Source organism: Diospyros lotus, chromosome 1 (assembly GCF_014633365.1).
Source record: "Diospyros lotus cultivar Yz01 chromosome 1, ASM1463336v1, whole genome shotgun sequence".
Taxonomy (NCBI): Eukaryota; Viridiplantae; Streptophyta; class Magnoliopsida; order Ericales; family Ebenaceae; genus Diospyros; species Diospyros lotus.
In genome coordinates, this window is record NC_068338.1 from 37,035,149 (window position 1) to 37,052,882 (window position 17,734).

The 17,734-nt window shown below is 35.4% G+C and overlaps 2 protein-coding genes across 2 annotated transcripts; both read left to right on the forward strand.

Moving 5' to 3' along the window:
* Window positions 1-2,780: 2,780 nt before the first annotated feature.
* LOC127789135 (cytochrome b-c1 complex subunit 7-like) lies at window positions 2,781-8,668 on the forward strand. The gene is made up of 4 exons (XM_052317935.1): window positions 2,781-2,952; window positions 3,044-3,201; window positions 3,422-3,469; window positions 8,391-8,668. Exons 1-4 carry the CDS (start codon window positions 2,856-2,858, stop codon window positions 8,457-8,459), a joined length of 372 nt encoding a protein of 123 aa, XP_052173895.1. The 5' UTR covers window positions 2,781-2,855; the 3' UTR covers window positions 8,460-8,668.
* A 6,050-nt stretch (window positions 8,669-14,718) lies between these two features.
* Window positions 14,719-17,228, forward strand: LOC127794909 (protein DUF642 L-GALACTONO-1,4-LACTONE-RESPONSIVE GENE 2-like). Its single transcript, XM_052326252.1, has 3 exons — window positions 14,719-14,875; window positions 15,210-15,707; window positions 16,524-17,228. The coding sequence occupies exons 1-3, from the start codon at window positions 14,803-14,805 to the stop codon at window positions 17,057-17,059; spliced, it is 1,107 nt and encodes a 368-aa protein (XP_052182212.1). The 5' UTR covers window positions 14,719-14,802; the 3' UTR covers window positions 17,060-17,228.
* The last annotated feature ends 506 nt before the right edge of the window (window positions 17,229-17,734 follow it).

Below are 17,734 nucleotides of genomic sequence, written 5' to 3' on the forward strand. Positions count from 1 at the left end.
TTATGGAAAGGCTTATATGATGTGGCCAATGAATGAAATTTACTCCTAGTTAATGTAGTGAGGAAAGAGTTGAAGACGATATTGAGGGATATGAAATGCTTAAATATTACTTTATATGTAATTATTTTAGTTTTTATGATTCTGATTAAAATTTATAATTTGAGTGTAAATTTAGTACTTAAAAAATTAAAATTTATATAATTAATTTTATATTATCTAATATACTTAAAAAACTAACACTCATGAGATTTTATGTAATATAATTAATTTTATATTGTGTAATATATTTAAAAGTTACAATTCATAAGAAATGCAAACACTGCATGATGTATTTTATACGTCGATGTTGTTCCTCAAATTTTGGCGTAATAGCCAGATTTGCAAAATAAATACATCATATTAAATAATAAATAATTTAAATAATGCCCTCAAATCGAAAAAAAAATAATAACAAAACATGAAAAATACTTTGTAAAAACAATATAAATAATATTTTTTACTCTGAGTCTCAAACATACAATCAAAATAAATCATATTTTTTACAACTCAAAATAAATAATGTTATTTAATTTTTATTTCAACAACCAAATCACTATAAAAAAACAACAAAACAAACAGAAAAAAAAATATAAATGTATACATAAATGGTGCAGTGAAGCGGCGATGGGGGTCGACTGTAGCGGTCTGAGCGGTAGTGTGGTGGGGGCGACAGCGGTAGGTGTGGGCGGCGGCGGAGGGTTTTTGTGGCCAACAGGTGGGGGCAATAGCGAGGGTGGGAGGGGCGACTGTGTGGGGCGAAAGCGATGCAATGCAAGCGGTTGGTGGGACGGAGGGGCGATGGTGGTCTGTGGCCAATAGTGGGAGCGACAGCTATACGAGCGGCGAAGGAAATGACGACAACGGGAGGTGCTCATAGTGTTGGCAGGGGAGATGGCGGGCAACGACGGTGGGGTCACGGCGACGCGTTCTTCTCTCAAGGCTGAGGGTGAGAGAGAGAATGGGTGAAGTCTGGGGGACTATGGTGGGCGAGTGAGAGAGAGATAGACAGAGAATGTGAGAGGGTGAGGGAAATGTGGGCGGCAAATAAATTAATATTTTATTTTTTTGATAAACCTTTATCTAATCCCTTTCGGCACATGTAGCATTTTTCATGCGACCTTTGCCCTGCGGCAGTTCGGGTCGGGCCCACCAATGGCTTTTCACCGTTTAATTTCTTTACTTGGTCGTGAGAAGTCGTTTTTTACGTAATTTTTAATATTTTATTTTTATATGAATGAGAGGGTTGATTGATTCGATTAGCACTGTGTGAGTGCAACAAAAAAAATAAATATTTGGCCCAAATGCTAAATTTATTATTGAATTTTAAAAGTTTTTGTTAATAAGTGTGTGAGGTATATTTAATGTATTTATTTTTAGCATCTTAGTATTTTTATTAATTAATGATAGATATATTATATTTTTAATATCTTATCAGCTAATAAAAAATTCAAATATATTAAGTACATTTTAGTGTTAGCAAAAATCAATCATAAAATAGAATAAATAAATTACTGAATATTTATAAATTGGGCTATGTTAGTTAATCATTAATTTTTTATTTTAATATTAATAAACGTAACAAAACTTTTACACGTGCCATTAAATTTAATATTTGGCCTACGCAGTTTTTAATGACTTATTTGGCTTATTTTGAAGTTTGATGGTTAATAAGTAGTCCATTTGACTTATTTATGAAAATTCAACGATACTTTATATTTTTAAAAATAACTTTTCTCTTTTAAGAAAATGGTCAATTGGCCAGTAAACTTTCATAAATAAGGCCAAATTAGTTAATCATCAATTGTTGACAACTTTACACTATACGTTAGAACAAAAAGTTGATTGATAATGTAACCCCATTTATGAAAGTTCATTAATTTATTTTACATATTTTAAAGTTCAACGTCCATAGTTAATTTGGCACTTTGCTTTAAAAGTTCCAAATTAATGTTTATTTTTTTAAAAAAAAATACATGAGGTACTCTTTAGTTTTGAGATAATTGTAAAAATTATCTCAAATATTTAAAAAAATACGGTAAATGCATATAAGGTTTAATATTTGTAATTTTTTTTCTTAGTTAATTACATTCAAATATTTATAAATGATAAAAATATCTTTATATCTAAAAGATTTCTCTCTCTCTCTTTGTCCCTTCTATGGCTATCGAATCCCATGTTTTTTTTTCATCTTTTTTCCTTTTCCTTTTGCAACCAAACCATTTTTTTGCAACAATAAAACTGATTTATTTCATAATAATTAGTAAAATATCTCAGTTGCTCCAAAATGTCATTAGTTGGAGGGGCTAATAATAATGAAATTAACTGAAATAAGTAAATAGTATTAGACATCTAATTTATTGACATAATAAATTGATTAAATATATGGTAAAGCATGATATAAAAACCATTGAATTTGGGATCATTTCATTTATTACATTTACAAAAAAAAAAAAAAGAATTATAAATGTAAGAGTTTCAAATAAAAGAATTTGTAGTGTGAGGATGTCATCTAAAGACTGAAATCATTTATCTACAGTTCCCAACCCAAACATATTGAAGCCCATCCATCTAACCAAACGGGGCTCTAAGTTATAGTTTGGGCTAGAGGCCTGATGATTATTTCAGCCCATTAACAATTTTTGGTTTTGGGCCATTCGTTGAGGCCTCATCGATGAATCCACGCGGCCACACCGTAGTCGGGTTAGTTACCGGTTAGGGCGACATAGTCGGGTCTCAAATTCTCAATTTCATTCGAGGGCTCGCAATTGAGAGAGAGAGAGAGAGAGGGGGTTGCAGAGAGATCTGGAAGTGCGATAATGGCGTCCTCATTATCGAAGTGGCTGGTGGATCCAAAGAAGAACTGGTTCGCCGCACAGCACATGAAAGCCGTTTCCGCTCGCCTTCGCAAATACGGTTAGTCTTTATGTCTGATCTCTTGTCGCGCAGTCTCGAAATTCTCGTTAATTGCTTTCTCTGGACTGTGGGTGTTTGGATGTTATTGAAGGCCTTCGATACGACGATCTGTATGATCCATACTATGATCTGGACGTGAAGGAGGCTCTGAATCGCCTTCCTCGGGAGATCGTGGACGCCAGGCACCAACGCCTCAAGCGAGCCATGGATCTCTCCATGAAGCACGAGTACCTTCCCGAACATCTGCAGGTCTCTCAAATTCTCTTTATCTGATTCGATGCTGAGGAAATTCGTAGGACAAAAAACACATTTTTGATCTGTCGTTGTCGATATGCTTGATGATGAACGAACCTATAAGAATAGATGAGGGCTACGTAATTGTAAAAACTTTATTGTAGATGTTTTCCGGTATTGAAGCGTATGAATTGTTTTAGCTTCGGACTCATATTTTTCATTTGCTCTGAAACAGGCAATGCAAACACCATTTCGGTATTATCTTCAGGATATGTTGGCTCTTGTAAGTGCCTAAATATTTTTACCTTTATGCAGCTACCCATACTTTTTTCACTACTGTTGCTGCACATGCTATGTGTATAATTATCTGGAAATTGACAAATTAACTGTAGTTTTCTCTTGCTTTCCTCTTTTCGTGATCACTACTAATGACTTGAATTCATTGCATCCCAAGACTAAAGCAAACATGAAACGTGTTTGGAATGATTCATCCAAGGACATGAATTAATTACGGAAGACAATTCAGATTCAATAAACCAAAGTAATGTTGGAGTAGAGGCCACCACTATTCCATAATTTTGCTCTATGAAGAAAGGGGAGAACTTCAAAAGGAAATAGAAAGAATTAGGGAGTTTCTTATGCATCTAATGGAGGAGTTACCAAGTCTTCAATTTGATTCTTCATATCAACTTGGGTTAATTTAGTTTTGAACTTGAAGGGTAATTCTACTTGTTTAATTCAATTGCAAGGGATTTTAGTGGATTTTGAATAAAGTTATAATACCTTTTTATTTGAATGTTTATGCTGATTTGGGGGTGATTTAGTTTTGTGCTTGAAGGGGTAATTCTACGTGTTTAATATTTCTCATTAGTTTGCAACTTTTCTGTCAATTGCAGTTTAATGCCCTTTGACTGAAGTTGTTGTATTCTTCCAGACTCAAGTGTCTTCTTGAAAATGAATTATTCACTTTTTTGGAAATTAGAATAATGATAAGGCTTCTAAATAAGCCTCAGCAGAGCTCTGCATTTCACTGTTAATGTAATATAGGTGTTTCTGATAATTTTTAAATTTCAGTGTGAAAATTTATCCTCTCTTTTTTTGTTGTAGTGTTTCTAAAGTAGAAGACTCAACCTTCTGTTTTGGTATGAATCATAACTTTCATGCCATTGGCTCCTAATCCTAGGATTAGGTAGCATGTTTAAGACCCTTCAAAAATATCATCAAATGTGAAGTGTGCCATGATAAACTCACCCCTTTTACTCCTTAGCTTTCTTACTAGGACAAAATTTGTATAACACATCATATGTCACCATGATACTTACCATGGTAGTGTATAGAATGTAACAGTGGTACTGCATGGTGTTGACATGGTATCACAAGATTCATAACCCAATCATATGCTATCATGTATTTAGATTGTGAATACATGCCAGTTGATGGTGTTATTCAAATTTAAAAATTAAAATTAGAGTTTATCTTCACCAATTCTCTTTTTTTTTGTTTTTGTTTTTTTTATGATTTGAACAGAAAGCATATGATTGGGCTGTGATACTACCATGACAGGACGATGATGTAGTATCACAATTACATTGAATATTTTCTCCTTGCTGATCCCCCCCCCCGCGGCACGCGTGCAAGGAGCAAAAAAAAAAAAAACTCTATCCTCCAATATAGGCCCCTATACCACTTTTCCATCATTGCCTTGATGAATGCTTAGAGAGCTCTAGTCTCTTACCCTAAGTAAGAGAACAATATCCTACCCAAAAATAAACAAATAAATGGTACTTGATCTCAGCCCTGCCCTTCCTAGAAGAAAATCTCTCTCATTCTTCTCCATCCTATGCTGTACCACTTGGAGAATAACAAACAAGGACATGAAATAAGTTGGCTGAATAGGGAATGGGGTCAAATGACCTCCCTTAGACAGAGATTGCCTCTTGCATGTAGCCAACTCTTTTAGACCTTTCAATATCAAGATCCCTTGTCATGATATACTTGTTTTAGTAAATATTGATTAGTATACAACAATAGATTAATAGAGGGTGAATCTTGGTAGCAACAGTAAGATAACTTCTTTACTTTTGCTTCGTGTTTTGGGCTTTTGGGAAGGTCAATTGTATACGGCCTTATCTTTACTTTTACTTAGCAAAGAAGCTGTTTCCTAACTTGAATTTTTGGCCTCTTAAGTCATAATAGAGTGACCTTACTGTTGTGATAGGGCTCACCTTCAATCAAGCAAATTCAACAGAACTGCATATATATTGGACAAGGTAAATACAAATAAAAGCAATGCTGAGAAGAACAAACTTCATGTCCCCCCCCTCCCCCCTTTCTTTTTTTTTTTTGGAGAAACAAAAGCCTCTTATTCTCCCCTCAGATCTAGAGTTTCAGCACTTCAGGAATCCTTTTTTCTTTTCTCAGAAAGTGGAGCAATTTTTTAAGCACAGAAATGAAGAATTCTTTTGAGCTTGTAGATTTTGTGCTTCTTTTAAAAACCTTCCAGGAAAATGATATTTCTATCAGTTGACTCTTGGAAAGACTATATATGCTAAGGACAAGGACATTCCCCCCTCAGATCAATCTTCAATGGCTAGGTTGTCCTGAAAATGGAAATCTGCAAAAAAATCTTACAATCACGGGAAATAGTTGTCAGGGAGCAACAGTTAACTGATCATAACTTCAGATTGGCTGTCCAAGAGGACAGGCAATTGTTGTGTCAACTCATCACTGCATAGATGCAGCTTCAGAAATAGAATGCATAAGAAATATAAGGAACATAATAGTGAGAAATAACAAAATAATGACTCCCCCGTATAAATACTCTAAATAAATAGAAAGTATAAAATTACAACCAAATGATAAAAAAAATACTCAAAAATGGTGGGAAATAACTGTTATTATTTTAAAATTAACTCTCCTTTTTAATATTAAATGATTGTAAAATTAAAAAAAAAAAAACCTATCCCTGGAGGGCTCCTAGGCTCTATGTGGTACAGCTTAGGAGCTCTGCACATGCTCAATAGGCTCTGCATGCATTTAGCCTGGGAGCCACAAATCTGTGATTTCCTCCACCTTTCTAGATTTAGGTTCTGGTTTCAGGCAGTACTGTTCAATTTGGCCAGTACTAGCCAGTATGCCAGTTTTGACTGGTATTTAAGTCAGGATTGTACAAAGCTTGCAAAGTACCTTTTTTGACTGGTACAGTACATATAGGCTGATATGATACTGTATCAATAGTTCTGGCTTATAGGCAATCCATTCAATATTTCTTGCTTAGCACAAGAGGAAGTTGGGGTGACCAGGGGTTGCCCTTTGGGCATGACCATAAGAGCCCTTTCTCACTAGGGAATTTCGGTTTGAGCCATAACTATTGCCATGAAGGCAAGCCCGCCACCATAGCCCCATTGTAGTGCACAGAGTCAAGCCATGTATCCGCCACTCCTTTTGGTGTCATGGGTTTGGGTCATCCTGCAAGCAGAATGTGTTCAAGGTTCAAACCCCAGACCCAAGGGACATAGGAGAACTCTTGAAATTGGGCTATCACCACGATGGTACTCCATTCAATGTTTCTGCATTCACATTCTTGATCCCATATTTCACCCTACCCCACCATGCAAGGGAGTTATCTATGTGTTATGGAGCCCTGGTACTTAGGTTGCAATGCATAATTCTCTTGCTGATTCAACATCATTTGTATAAAATTTTATACATGTACTGGGAGAAATGGGCTTAGGAGGAGTTAATGAACATGATATAGCTAAGTATATATTGAAGATAACATGAGAAAAAAATTATTAACAAACAAATTGCAAGTTTCAGCTTTGGGCTTCATGTACTTGAAAGGCCAATGGGACTGAGTAATTGATATAATTGCACACTGTTTAACTAAAATGATTGATGCTCAAGTTTGTTTCTTCAGCCATGTTACCTTTGTGTGTTTAAAGTGATGGTGCATATTTCTCCCATAGTTGTCAAAAGCTCAAAGTGCACTGAGGCACGAGAGTGTTTGGAGCCTAGGCCTGAGGCACAAAGCCAGTCTTTTGGATATGTGGCACACATTTATTAAAAATTTGTATATCATTATTTTCAATATATACCTATAAAGAGATAAATGCAAACTTACAAAACCATAAATAACAAATAACAAACACTATATTACTATGATAACAACTAATATTGTTTCAACTACTATAATAAGTTAATAACAACTAATTATATTATTTCAAAAAAGTATTAGAAATCTAAAACATCATCATAAAGCATTGTTTTCAAACTCAAGTTTCAACACAAAAGACATTCAGAAAATGAACAAGTAAAATTTTCATACAATTTGCAAACATATAAATCACAATAATATTTAAATCATCCTAACATACCAAAACATCAACACAAAGGATGAAGCATTGTTTCAAATCTTTAAAAGTTAAAATTACACTCATTTTCTCCAATGATAATCAGGCTAAAACCTTTCTGAAATAGAAAAAAAAAACCCTCAAGTTTGCACCAACAAGTTTAGTACTAAGATTTGATGGTCGAATATGCAATTGATCTCTTTCAACCCTGTCTTCTTTCTCACTTTATGGTTTAACATTTTATGTTGAATAGCTGTTGAAACTTGGGACGTTTTGTTAGGGTTTTGTGTTAGATACTAACAAGGTTTTTTTTTTTTCCTCAAATTTCTTTTAGTTTGTTTTTTGGTTAGATTTTAATAAGTCCATCATAGACCAATGCAACCTCAGCTGAGCCTGGAACCTTAGTGTGCTTTTGACAACTATGGTTTCATCCAAGTGTCCAAAGAATGTCCAACTCGTAAAATAATAATAGTCTTGAGTAAGAAGTATTGCAACGTGACTAAATGAAAATGTCTTGGGATCCAACATGGACATGAAACTTCTCTTAGGAGATTCAACTGATGGGAGGGGTAAACTATTGCTTTACTTATATTCAAATCTCATGTGCCTTGTGAATTATTCATCATCTGAACCAATATTTTTGTTACTTAAAACTCATTTTCACCAGCATTTGTTGTTTTATCCTATCTGAAGCAAGGCGCTGCAGGGACATCATACTGTCCTTAGATGCATGAAATATGAAGCCTTATGCTCCTGAGGCTGATCCCCCATTGTGTTTTTAGTGTTGGTACAGCTCATCATGGCATTTCCATGAACAACTTTTTATTTTCTAATGTTGCTTGTTTTTCACAGGTCAAGAGGGAGAATGCAGAACGTGAAGCTTTGGGAGCGCTGCCCCTCCATCAGCGCAGTATTCCTTGAGCTTATCCCGTTTTCTACTGCCGGTATTTCTTAGTGAAATGCATCTTTGATGGAAGAATAAGAACTGCATTTCGGTTAAGTGGGAAGAAAAAGCAGCCGCATTTTTCTAGTCTTATACTCTGTTCCTATTCATGTATGCATTGTGACTGGAATGCTGAAAATGTCTGATTTTTTAAAGCTACGATCCAGAACCAATTTTCTGTGTGATATTATTTATCTTCCAGATTTTTTAGTGCTGCAACAGTTTTAATTGCCAAAATCTGCCCCCACTGAACCCAATTGTCCGATTCTTATATGTTGGACACATCACATGTTCCGGGCTTGGCTTGTGAAATAATTGTTCTATTGTTAGGAAATCTATCCTCTAGTTGAGTACAGTTGAACATGAATATTTTTCCAGTTGATATTAGCAAAGAAATAATGGCTGGTGTCAGACTAAAATACAACGGAATATGACGTTTCTTTAATTGATATATTTGGATTAAAAGTATCCGCAAAATTGTTGGGAAGTAGTTCTATTTATTTATAACGTTGATTGCATGTTTTATTTTCTAAGCAGGGTCGTTAATAATGTACAGCATCCTTCTTTTAAAAAAAATCATGTAAAATATCTACTTTATATGTCGTCATTATCGAAGTACAATTGCTTATTGAAGTAGCTAAAGAGTAATTAACTGCTTCTAGACTCCCTTGGGCAAAATTTCTATAAGACTACAGAACATGCCCAAGTATGGGAAAACAGTCTGGTTGAGTCAGGAGAAATAGTGTCAATAGTGTCTTTACCAGGGTCAATTATATTTTTGGCAGATTCAGAATGCCTTTCCATGCAGTTCAAGAGCAAGTTGCATTATTAGTAAGGGGCAGGCATCCATCTTTAAATGAACCGGCCAGTTATTGTCTCCGGGCAGGGAGACACCGGCCCTGTGCAATTTTAGTTGATGGCTTTTCTTGAGAGATAAACGAGAGCCACAAAAAAATAAAAAAGTCTCGTATTATTCTGCGAGCAAGATCAAGAAGATGGAAAAGGGTCCTCCGTCCTCTTCAGTCTTCAAATCTGGGGAATTGCAGAATAGTCCATCCATAAGGTCCAACAGATTCTACCTATCCCATTGGTGGGCGAGTGAAAGTGAGAGCTAGAGGTGCGGTCATTTTTCCAAATGAAAGAGATAAAAATTTAGGATGCCTTCTTTTTATTATTTTTAAATTATTTTTAATTTTTAATTTTTTAAAATAATAAAAATATTTTTTATTATTATTTTTTAAAATAAAAAAATTATAAAAAATTTTTAAAACAACAAAAAAATTATTTTGAGTATTTTCATTCAAAATAAATTCTAAATTCTAAATATATTTATTTATTCATATTTTATTATTATTATGAAAAAAAATATTACAAAATTTATTAACTTCAAAATATATATATATTTAATAATATATTAACATTAAATAACTAATCAAATTTATTGAATAAAATATTATTAAAAAATTATTTTCAAATTTTCAAAATTAACGTGTCAACGTTCAAAATTAATTGACCGTGATTCGTAGGTCTGCAATAAGAAAATAAATCAAAACACAAAGACGAGAAACAAGGTAGAACGATGGTAAAATGTATACAGAAAGTTTTTATGTAATTCAACTAGAACAATGTCTACTCTACGACTGTTCTTTATTTATTCTGGCAGAGTAACAATGTATTATTATTATTATTATTTTCCTTACAATGATATTTTACCCCCTATCTATGATTTTTATAATATCGTATTTTCTCCATTTGTAAAAGTACACATTTGATTATTAGATGTTGTTGGGGACACGCTAGCTAGCTAGTTAGGTAGGGCACAGCTCGAGAGTGGCAAGCTAGGTTGCTTGTAAGAGTATTATTATTATTATTATTCTGAGATTGAATATGAGATTTATCTAGCTATATATTTTTGTAATCTAATTATTATTCACGTAATAGATTTAATTTCTCCTCCTTTATATCTATTTGTGTATTGCATATGTTATTATTAAAATGCATTTTTGTTTGCTTTATTTTCCAACAAAGTGCATCGAAACTGATTGGCGATCGATTACCTGACAAAACAAAATGATATGAAAGTTGCATATTCCCAATAAATACAATATCATATATATATATATATATATATATATAACGAAAATTAATTTTATCAAGTATATATATATATATATAGAGAGAGAGAGAGAGAGAGAGAGAGAGACAATTGCATGTGATAGCATGAGCTCAGGCCTTAAATGGATGAATATGTCCTCTGCTATTAACTAAACCATCTTCCTCCTTGTCTCCTTTTTGGATGTATCATGCATGCATGCATGCGTGCGTCCCACCAGGCCACCACTACTGTAACTTCATGCATTCTCTTTCCTCTACATATATAAACAACAGAGTAGTGGTTCATTTTTATAATTTTGCTTCGTTTTCTTTCTGCACCGTTCGGATCCATAAATCTAAACTGCTTGGAACGGAACACTTCTAGTTCTCTCCAGAGGGGAGGGGAGGGATAAACTATAAAAAAATACGTAATCCAGGATGGGACCTGGGTTTAGGCCCAAACATATTAAAACAGAATAGAAATGGGCCCCTGAATCCGGGCTTAAACATCGCTCATCCACATGAAGTCTGAGAGGCTGCAATTGAGGCTGACCCCCCCCCCCACTCCACTCGATAAAACCTCTTGTCGTTGAGTGAATGAAGCCCGCAGGCCCACTCGTGCTCCCCACCAAGGTCCAAGAAACAGGCCACGATCGAACTTTTAGATTGGGCCCCTTTACCTCTTGTGGGCCCATTCACAAAACCTCGTGACATGTTCCTTTTGGGCTTCCCAGTGTCAGAAAACAAATCGGCATTTTTGCAAAAGAACAGTCGATGGGCGGTGCATTACGGTGGGTTAAGGCTGGGTGCTGTGGTTAGGGCTGCTTCATAGTGGTCACCACTACATAAGATTTATCTGCACTTTTGTTTTTGTCCCTTTTTAAGTAAAAGGGGGTTTGGCAAATTTTATTTTATTTTTTTTTTATGAATATTTTACGTGACAGTCCGCCTGAACTAGTTTTAAGACAATCATCATTATGATAAGATATAAAAAATTAATTATTTATACGTGTATCATCTTAATGCACACATACGTATGTATCGTCTTAGTTATATAATATTTCAACTATATTATTATAATATTATTATTTGCCATTATATGCAAATGATGAATGTAGTATTTCCATGTATTAATAATAATATTAGATTTATTATGCATACAGGAATATATTTTGGTCTGGTCATTAAAGAGGCAAATTACAAAGGACGGGATTAAATATTTGTACCTTGTAACATTTAAAGGGTCTTTTACCTCTCCTCATAAAACAAACAAATGGATGATCACAGTAGTGGACTTACTTTAATAAAGACCAAGGTATGTCTGTATATATGTATCTTATAAAAGTCCCAACTAAATTTCTAAGATTGGGCGTCATTTGAATATTTAATTAATATTCTCTCGACATTCGATTTCAACCGATTGTTATTCGTTTTGAATAATGGTGAGTGACTCTAAAATGTCAAGAAAAAAATAAAGATCTCAAATATGAGTGAACATAAACAATTTTTACGTGATTCGGCCAGAACGATGGCTACTCCACGACCGCACTCTGATTATTCTTTCAGAATGGCGATATCTGATTATTTTCTTTGCCCCCTTACGATATCTCTTACTCCTCTTTTATAATGAGGAGCCTTTACAATTTGGATAGAATATAGAAATATAAAGATGATATAATAGGGGACAAACAGTCCTTATCATTTCAAGGAGTATGGTCCGTTTCAGATAAAGTAAGTGGGTCATGTTTCTGGCTATTCAACAACTTTGTTTTCTATGTGAGCTGGATGTTCTTAGACCAACGATCTGACCGATCCAGCGAACTGAGAGTTTTATTGAGAACTTGTTAGGTCGGTTGTTGAGAGCTCGCCAAGAGCTTTGCCGGAAACTCGCAAGGAGCTCGCTTTATGAGTTTCAGATTTTAGTAGTGTATGAACTTTCTTTTAACAAAGTTGCCTGAACTTTCTAGGTTCCGGGCGATTGAGCCGGCCCATTGAATTGAATCCGACTCATAAGAAATAAGAAATAGCATGAGAAATACATATAACATATTCATTACATAAGAATTTATACTTACTCCTATTATTCACATTCACATGTGTTTCTACTACAGGCATGAGTCATAAATTAATGACAAGTGTAAGGTTTTTAATTTTTTCTTTTCTCTTTTAAATCTCCAAAAAACTGAATGGACAACAATTTTGAACCTAATAGGAAAGACATAAATACATTTATGCATATTATATTTTTCGTATAATTTTATTTTATATTAAAAGTTTCATAAATTAATAATTAATTTATAAAAATAGCGAATTATCACATGAAAATTAAGATTTATGAGAATAGGTATACTAAGATATTCACTGGTACGATTGTAACATAGCCCAAAGACTCGAATTCAAATTTGACAACTTTTAATTATTCACCTATTAGGTTTAAATATAATAATCTTAGTTGAAAGGAAAATATATGCAAAAACTTTAAATAATTTATGCTTGTGATGTATCTTATCGCGTGTATATAACCACCTTTTTAATTTTAAGGCACTCGTCATAATATTTTTTTAATAGATTTATGTATTTTGATTGATGCACATTGACTGACCTTCTTATTAATTTGTTAGGTCTTGTCAATAATAATAATCAATATTTCAATCATAAGTACTCATATATTTATTAGTCTGTGGATACCTAACACAGTGCATGAATGAATGAATGGTCCCTTGTAACCTCTCCACGGGAGGACAACTAAATGTGATTTTGTCCCAATCAAAACCCCATTCTCTTCATATCATCATCAAGTGTGGCATTATTGTAAATGAGGTAGGAAACATGAAACATAAATTGAAGGCGACTCATTTTCTAGCGTACCACCCTCACGTGGTCTAACGTGGCCTTATCCGCTTCTCTCTTACATGCGGTTACGGATATCCCTTGTTTGGTTGCCCAGAAAAGGAGCAGAGAAAATAAAATTAGAGATTTGATATCTTCGCACCCACTCTACCTCTACGCGCGCATGGTACTCTTAACTCTTTGCCAATTCATCATCAGAGTTACAGAGACACGTAGGCACTTGTATTTCTTTCCCCAGAAACAAACACTACTAATCGTATTTCCTTGGGTATTCTCAATTGTGGGTGGACGTCGGCAATGATATATATATATATGTTTGGGGAAAAAATAAAGAGAAAGATATAAAATATTTGTCATTTACTTTCGGCAGAACTGGATGAAAATAATGAAAGTGACCCAATAATTAGCAAGGCGATAAAAGATCATAATAGCATCTTTTATAATAATAATCAATATTAAAAGATTATTATTATTATTTTTTTTTTTACCTTTAATTGAAAAAAGATGAGATTAATTTAAAATTGAAAAAGTTGTGTTTTTTCTAACTCAGCTCGAAGACAAAATTATATAATAACAACATCAAAACATGTTTAACTAAGTGATTTTATGTCTTAATATTTTCTATCATAAAGCATAATCACAAGAACTATCCACGCTATTTGGATTGATAATTACTATTTTATTATTTTTATAATCAATGATTATGCAAAAAAGAAAGATTATCCGCTTCTTAATAGATAATAATGGCATGATAATACACCTTATATGAAGAAGTTTTTATTTTTCTTTATGGGTACAATCAACAAGTAATTTTAGAAATAAAGAAGAGGACATTTGGAGAATAAGCAACAACCAGTCACATGCCATGTTTCACCGTAATCTTTTATCGGAACTCAATCTAATATTCTATTAATAGTGTAATTTTTAAAATGCAGAACCTCACTTTGGTGATTGCAAAATGACCAAAATACCTCTCAATATAAACTAAATAAAGGTTTCATTAAAACTGTGGCAGCATTTATCCTTAACCTCTTAAAAGTAAGATTTTGTTAGGCAGACTGGAGAAACAGGAAACAGAGAAAAATATATATTATATTCATACAAAATGATGTATTAAAAATATTCACGAAATTAATTAATTTTTTTTAAGTGTGAAATATTAATAAAACACAATATTGACTAAAATTAAAAGGGCAGACTCGTCATTGAATAACCTGTCACAATTCAGTCAAAGAGGGCAAGACTGTGATTATCTCAAACTAGGAGGGGCATCTTCAAGGTTGGCATGCATAAAAGCCCACGAGCACCGCCCCTTTCACTCAACTCAAATTGTATTCCCCCCCCCCCCCCTCCCCCTCTAGAAAGACGAGTTCCAAAATGCAGACTCTCGCCGTACTACTGGCGGTGCTATTCTGCGCCACCTGCCACTCCGCCGTAGCATTCATCGACGGTAAGCTTTTCAGATTATATGTTAGGAAATTCGCCCTCCTATTTTACATATATTACTATTATTGCATTTGACCCTATGATTCATAATATAACATACTACTATAAGATTAAATAGAAAAATATGTATTTTATGTGGAATAATGCAATGTAAGTCTTTATACTTCATTCATATATTTTTTCATAAAATTTTGTTTGATGTAATACATTAATGATTTTTTTTAATTATAAATTATTTTAATTTTTTTCAGGTCTACGTTACTAAGATTATTACCGAATAATAATAATATTGAAATAACATGAAACTTGGAATTCCAAACTTACCCTTGAAACCGCAGGGTTATTACCGAATGGCGACTTCGAGCACGGCCCCAAGCAATCGGACATGAACGGGACGGTGGTGCTGAGACACAACGCCGTGCCGATGTGGGAGATCTCCGGCTTCGTCGAGTACATAAAATCCGGCCAGAAGCAAGGCGACATGCTCCTGGTGGTGCCGGAGGGCGCCTTCGCCGTCCGGCTGGGGAACGAGGCGTCGATCAAGCAGAGAGTGAATGTCACCAGAGGAATGTACTACTCGCTCTCGTTCTGCGCCGCTCGCACCTGCGCGCAGGAGGAGCGGCTGAACGTGTCTGTGGCACCGGACTCCGGCGTCCTGCCGATGCAGACTCTGTATAGCAGCAACGGATGGGACTGCTACGCCTGGGCGTTCCAGGCCGAGCGCGATGTGGCGGAGATCGTCATCCACAATCCCGGCGTTGAGGAGGATCCGGCTTGCGGACCGCTCATTGATTCGGTTGCCATTCGAGCTCTGTATCCTCCAAGAGCAACGAACAGTAAGTTAATTCTTCACATCGTTAAACAATGGCGATTCGAAAAGTTTTTACAGGTCGGCTAATTTTAATCACAAAAATATGATCGCTTTATCAGCTGTGATTTTGATATTAATTTCTTTCATTTCATTGATTCGGTCGCCATTCGAGCTCTGTATCCTCCAAGAGCAACCAACAGTGAGTTAATTCTTTCGCATCGCTAATCATTGGCGATGCGAAGACTATTCACAGAGAGAGCTCGATCGGCTAATTTTAAACCCAAAACTGCAGTTAGCGTCAGCTGTGATCTCGATATTTCATTCATTTCGTTGTCGATCCAACCTTGCACTCGGTCCGAGCTCTAGACATTGAAGTTAATGTGTCGTCTGGACACAGCTTCCACTCACGTGGATCCGATCTATTCATAGTCATCTTGAACGTGGTGGGGACCCATTACACACTCAATTGAGCTGTCCACTGACTACTGAGTAGTCAATTTACTTGAACATTAGATATCTAATCATATTTACCAAAATGGTTATATTTTCTTTAAAGTGATTATATTATATCACTTTCAAAAAAAACTCGCCATCTCTAATCATATTTATTTTATAATCACATCGAGCACTTCATTTTGGTTTAAGTGTGTAGCCTTCTTTCAAAAAAAAAAAAATCAAAATTTAATTGTCTTTTATTATATCTAAATAATTTCTTGTTTAAGTTTTCTTTGCTATTGCTCTCCTTCTTTTACCATAAAACTTTCTCATTTGGCCGAGTCCAGTGCTCTTACAAAAATATATATTCTTTTATTATTGGTCTTCTTTCTTCGTACATTTGCAGAAAATTTGCTGAAAAACGGGGATTTCGAAGAAGGACCATACGTCTTCGCGAACACCTCCTGCGGAGTGCTAATCCCGCCGAACATCGAGGACGACCACTCTCCCCTGCCGGGGTGGATGATCGAGTCGCTGAAAGCTGTCAAGTACATCGACGCCGCCCACTTCTCCATCCCTCAAGGGAGGCGCGCCGTGGAGCTGGTGGCCGGAAAAGAAAGCGCCATAGCCCAGGTGGCGCGCACCATTCCGGGCAAGACCTACGAGCTGTTCTTCTCGGTGGGCGACGCCAGCAACTCCTGCGAGGGATCCATGGTGATCGAAGCCTTCGCCGGCAAGGACACCATCAAGGTGCCTTACGAGTCGAAAGGCAAAGGCGGGTACAAGAGGGCGGTGCTTAGGTTCGTGGCGACAGGGCCAAGAACCAGGATCATGTTCTTCAGCACGTTCTACACCATGAGAAGCGACGATTACTCCTCCCTCTGCGGGCCTGTTTTAGACGATGTCAAGCTGTTGAGTGTTCGTAGGCCCAGGAAGATGTGAATCATTTAAAGTATACTTTGTCAGTCACTGCTGATCATAATCATGAATCTTGATGAGTTATACTAAGAATCAATGTCTGTCTGTCTGTCTCTGTTTAATTTCTTATTTGCAAGGGGATCGAGAAGCCCAGGCGGCTTTTGATGATATATATATATATTGAGCTCCTACATATCGATATAGTCAAGTAGCATAGGGTACATGCATTACATATATTTATATATTTATGTTTATTGGGTTGTAATGGCTGGTGTGATTCTGTACTCCAGCCGAATAAATGAGAGAGATGAATCGAAGTTACTGCCATTGAATCTTGAAAGTGAAAGGTACATATTAATTCACTAGATCAATGAATTGTCTGATTTGAGGTTACTTAACTATTAGCAGGATTACCCTCTCAACTTACATGTACACTCAAAATTGGTTACTTAGACACCGATTTGAGTCGTTGTTACGTTGAATATTATTTATATTATTTGACACAGATATGATATTATCACGTTAGGCAACAACGTCAACTCTTTTGTCTTCGTCGACTCATCTCACTTCTCGTTGCGTTGTCGCCTTGCCTCTCGTTATTTCGTCTTTAGAGCATCGATTGCTGTTACATTCTTTATCGTCGTAGAGAAGCGGTGAAAAGAAGAAAAGAGAAGGGGAGAGAAAAGGGAGAGACGAGGA

What these genes read in the sequence shown, in the direction of transcription:
- LOC127789135 (XM_052317935.1), top strand. Translation starts at nt 2,856, where the DNA reads ATGGCGTCCTCATTATCGAAGTGGCTGGTGGATCCAAAGAAGAACTGG. An exon ending in CGCTCGCCTTCGCAAATACG is followed by an intron (nt 2,953 to 3,043) that starts GTTAGTCTTTAT and finishes ATGTTATTGAAG; the next exon opens with GCCTTCGATACGACGATCTG. An exon ending in ACCTTCCCGAACATCTGCAG is followed by an intron (nt 3,202 to 3,421) that starts GTCTCTCAAATT and finishes GCTCTGAAACAG; the next exon opens with GCAATGCAAACACCATTTCG.
- LOC127794909 (XM_052326252.1), top strand. Translation starts at nt 14,803, where the DNA reads ATGCAGACTCTCGCCGTACTACTGGCGGTGCTATTCTGCGCCACCTGC. An exon ending in CGCCGTAGCATTCATCGACG is followed by an intron (nt 14,876 to 15,209) that starts GTAAGCTTTTCA and finishes TTGAAACCGCAG; the next exon opens with GGTTATTACCGAATGGCGAC. An exon ending in TCCTCCAAGAGCAACGAACA is followed by an intron (nt 15,708 to 16,523) that starts GTAAGTTAATTC and finishes GTACATTTGCAG; the next exon opens with AAAATTTGCTGAAAAACGGG.